The 4124-nt window shown below is 55.0% G+C and overlaps 1 protein-coding gene across 1 annotated transcript in view; it reads right to left on the reverse strand.

Annotated features, from left to right (window-relative positions):
* GRID2IP (glutamate receptor, ionotropic, delta 2 (Grid2) interacting protein) overlaps nt 1-132 on the reverse strand; it is a 46541-nt gene extending 46409 nt beyond the window's left edge. Inside the window, exon 1 of the mRNA XM_010002603.1 lies at nt 4-132. Within this exon, the coding sequence (XP_010000905.1) occupies nt 4-132 (129 nt within the window). The remainder of the gene's footprint in view (nt 1-3) is intronic.
* Between the last annotated feature and the right edge of the window lie 3992 nt (nt 133-4124).

A 4124-nucleotide genomic window follows, 5' to 3' on the forward strand; every position in this document is an offset into this window, starting at 1 on the left:
CACCTCGTCCCCCGGCCGCAGCCCCGCCAGCCCCGCGCTGCTGCCCTCCTGCACCCACACCACGTAGCACGGGCCGCTCCCGCTGATCTTGAACCCGAACGCCTCGGGCCAGCCCTGGTTGGTTGCCGGCATGGCTACAACTGCAAGAGAAGGGAGAAACAATTTCTTAAAAAAAGGAGTTCTGGTGCCTTTTTTCCATCCTTAACTTTAGCTCCTGGAGATGCCGTGTGTGCCCTGCCCGGTGTGGGGCCTCTAGTCTGTGCCACAACCCCCATCATGGGAGGAAATGCCCCTAGAGGGACATTTTCCCTCTATATTTCCCCCCCAAAATAGCTTTGATTCTTCTTTTGGCAGGCTGCTGGCAGAGTAGCAGTCAGGAAGCTGAGTGGGCTGGAAAGACTAGAGCTACCCCTGGCACCCAGACCATGGCCTGGCACAGCCCTTGTCCCACTGGTCAGTGGCACCTGCCTAACCCCCACCCCCAGGAGGTGCCTTCAGGCACCTGCATGGACTTACTTATCTAGCAATGATTATTTCCTTTACCTGGCATGTCATGCTAATGAAAAGATCACCCAGTGATTTAAGGTAGCTTTATTTTAACCAGCTCTTCTCAATACTCAATATTCTAGCAGTTTGCAACTGCAAAATCACTGCAAATTCATTAGAATTTGCCAGTTCCTCTCAGCTTTCCTGGGAACATTCCTCCGTGCCCTCCCTGTCCTGTGCACAACATGAACCTGGTCACAGCACCCCGAAAAACAAAGACAAGGGTTTTCAAAAGGACTTGCTTGTGGCTCATGTGAAGGGTTAGGACTGGCTCCACGGATGCTCAAGGAGAAATCGGGCACATCAGCCCCCAGCGTCTGCAGATGTTGCCTTTGCTCAGGGTACATCAAACCAGCTGACCTAGACTGCTCACTTGGAAGCCCTTTTGGCACCACTGATGCCTGTGTGCCTCCTCTGCACGCTGACATTGGCTAAAACAATTTGCATGCAGATCTTCTCTCCATTTGAGCTTAGCTGTCTGGGAAGATGCTTTTTACTCCCCTGTTCATTCCACGTTCCTTACCACACCCTAAGCCTTTACAGAAAATGAAACACGGGCTATTTTGCCTGTAATTTTGTGAATTATCTTATGGAGACTAGGAGGACTCAGAATCCCTCAAGAAAACATCCTTACAAATGCACCTTGAGTTTTGTGCTCTTCAGATCAAAAAGTCTCAAGCACCCGTGGTCAAAACTCAGTAACACTGAAAACGTTGTTTAACACCCTGTTACATGCCAGAGATGAAAGGAACTCTTCTCGTGTCCCTTTTCAGCAGCCACAATACAGCCCAGCTTGCTGTGAGAGCAGAATGGTAAGGATGGGCAAGGAAAACAGCATTAAAGCAGAAATTGGCATTAATGACCTGGGGCTGCTCGGCTGCCTGGGAGCAGCTCCTCACAGCTGTATTGCAGAGGGCACCAGAAGCACCAGCTTCACAAGGAAATGTTAAAAAGGACCAAACAATATGCTGTAACTACTGTTTCCAATGTCATCATCTTGTCCTCCTTCATACAACAGTGCTGATTAAAATGCCACATAAAAATCAGGGGTTACTGCTACTATTTAAAGAGGAAATCAAGCTGCTCGCCACGTTAGCAGGCACGGGTGTCAAGGACAGAGGGGAAGTGCTGAGTGAAGCATCAGGCACGTCTGGCAACAGAGGGATGAAACCCAAAGGAACACCAGGACATCCCTGGGGCTGCGGAGCGCAGGTTTGAAGGCTCCAGCAAGAGCCCAGTAAGTACTGGGACGGCCCCAGCAGCACCGCTCCGGGCTGAGCTCAGTGGCAAAGCCGGGCTGCAGGAGCTGCAGGAGCTGCAGGAGCTGCAGGAGCTGCAGGAGCTGCAGGAGCTGCCTCACCCCCTTCCACCTCTGCACCCTCGGGCACTTACAGAAGTCTCCAGCCATCCAGGCGAGCCGGGCGGGCTCTCAGCGGCGCCAGGTTTGTCCCGTTACAGGGTCAAGGCTTTCTCGGTTCTGCTGCATCGCCCCTGGAAGTGCGTCCCAACTACCTGCCGGGCTCCCGGGGGCATCTCTCGGCTCCCACGTCCCTGCTGCAGCCCCCGGGGCTCGGGGGGCACGGCCCTCACGTGTGACACTGGTCCAGGAGTGGGCGAAACGGCTGCCGTGCCGGGGCAGCCCCGCGGGCAGGGGGTGGCTGCCCCTTCCCCAGCTTCTTACTTGAGCCCTGTGCCCTTCCAGCTGCTCTGAACCAGTGCCGGGCACGAAGGAAGGTCTTTCTTGCCTTTTCCTTTCCTAATTCTCTTTACGTCCATGGCAAAGAGAAGCACGGACAGACTAATTGCTGGTCCTGGCCGAGCGTGGTGCGGGCCTGAGCCTGCAGATCTGGGGGGAATTAGGAGGTGGAAGGAGAAAAACCAGATTAGCGCCCGTGAAGGGAAATCTCTGATCCCCACGGGCAAATGCGAAGAGACAGAGCTCGGCAAAGCAGCAGGGACACGGTCACTGCTCCCGGGGCGTGCTGACACCTCGCTGGCCCCGCCACCGGCAGTTTGGGTGGGAAACCAGGGACTTCGGGAATACGTGTCTGCCAAACAACACGCAGTTCACTGCTGAGATTTGGGAGCCTGGATGGATTCCTGCAAAACGGCAGGAGAGCTCTGCCCAGCCTGGCTGCTCCGAGCAGGGCGTGGGGGTCTGGGCTGAGGGCAGCACAGACCCTGCGCTGCCACCAACTGTTAGCTAAGCTGCTATTTCTGTCTTTCTCTGCTTCCTCAGCACTTAGGGATCCAGGATTTGCACTCTAAGAGGTTTTAGGGTATTACACGTCCTGCCGTGGCACCATCAGGAGGGGCTGTCTGCAGCCCATCACGGACCACACAGCAATCCTGCCCTCCCCTGGCACCCGCGTGGGCTGAGCCTTGGGCTGGACGGGAAACAACCTCCTCGGGAAACCTGCAGGCACCTGCTCACCCCACCTGAAGGTGAGCACAATCGTTTTCCCACTCGTGCTCTTCATGTTCATCCATGTCACTGCTGCAAAGAACCTGGAGACCCCTCCTCCCCCATCCTCCCCAGCTCTGGGGCTGGTGGATGGACACGGCTCGCAGGTTCTGCACGAACACAAACCTCCTCCCCAGCAGCTGAGGTCCCGCGCTGGGGGAGCATGCACTGCCCTCCCATGTCCACACTGAAATGCACAGGCCTCCCTGCAAAACCTCACGGCATCTTTGCTATCATTGCCCAAACTGGCAGGCAAAACTGCAGTGGATATTATTGGTTTTTTTCAGTAAGTGAAGTAATTTCTTCTCTTCCCTCTGTTTTAAGTGACTTCAGTACTTTAAAACACTGGCTGTGAATTTTAATCCCTGCAAGAAATAAGTTATGGGATTCCAGGCTAATAAAAATATTGTTCCTTGAAGACTTTCTGCTGGACTTTGATCAGAGAAGACTTTCCACTCGTTTGCTCAGTGCTTGGATGGAATCAGTTTCACTTCTCTCAGGCTTAACCTGCTATTAAAGTGTTTGCTGGCTCTTTTGTCCTTGAGCACAGCCCACCAGGCCCCTGAGAGTGGACTGAGCTCAGTGCTGGTGCTGGTGTCCTGCACAGGCAGCTCCACACTGTGTGCAGGGACTGCAGGGCACAGGCCCTGCCTGTCTGCCCCCAAACAAACCACCGGCCCCCCAACCTCAAGGCCCCTTCCACCCTGCCAGGCTTGCCTGGTTACATCCAGTGTCCCAGCTAAACCTGCAGCAGTAGAGACATTGTGCTGCACCAGTAGGGAGGGGAAAAACAGCTCTTTCACCACGTCCTTTCTCAGAAGCCTGGGGCTGTACCACAGGGCTGTGGGCTCGTCCTCGGGCTGTGCTCTAGGACAGGTGTGCCCCACAATATTTTGGCTGCATTTTTTGCTCCCGGCTTCTAGTTTGGTGCTTTGAGGGACAAGAACTTACCAGCGAAAAAAGGATCCCTTTCCTGAAACCCAACCTCATCTCCTGCCACCACATCTCCTGACCAAGCCAGTTCATTTCCTCCGGGTGCCAAAGCAGCCTGAGCCCCCCGGCAGCCTTACCTGTGGCCCCCGAGACCCGGCCGGCAGCAGAGCGGGACCTGCCG

This window comes from Chaetura pelagica, unplaced genomic scaffold, assembly GCF_000747805.2.
Source record: "Chaetura pelagica isolate M959 unplaced genomic scaffold, ChaPel_1.0 scaffold438, whole genome shotgun sequence".
NCBI classification, from domain to species: domain Eukaryota; kingdom Metazoa; phylum Chordata; class Aves; order Apodiformes; family Apodidae; genus Chaetura; species Chaetura pelagica.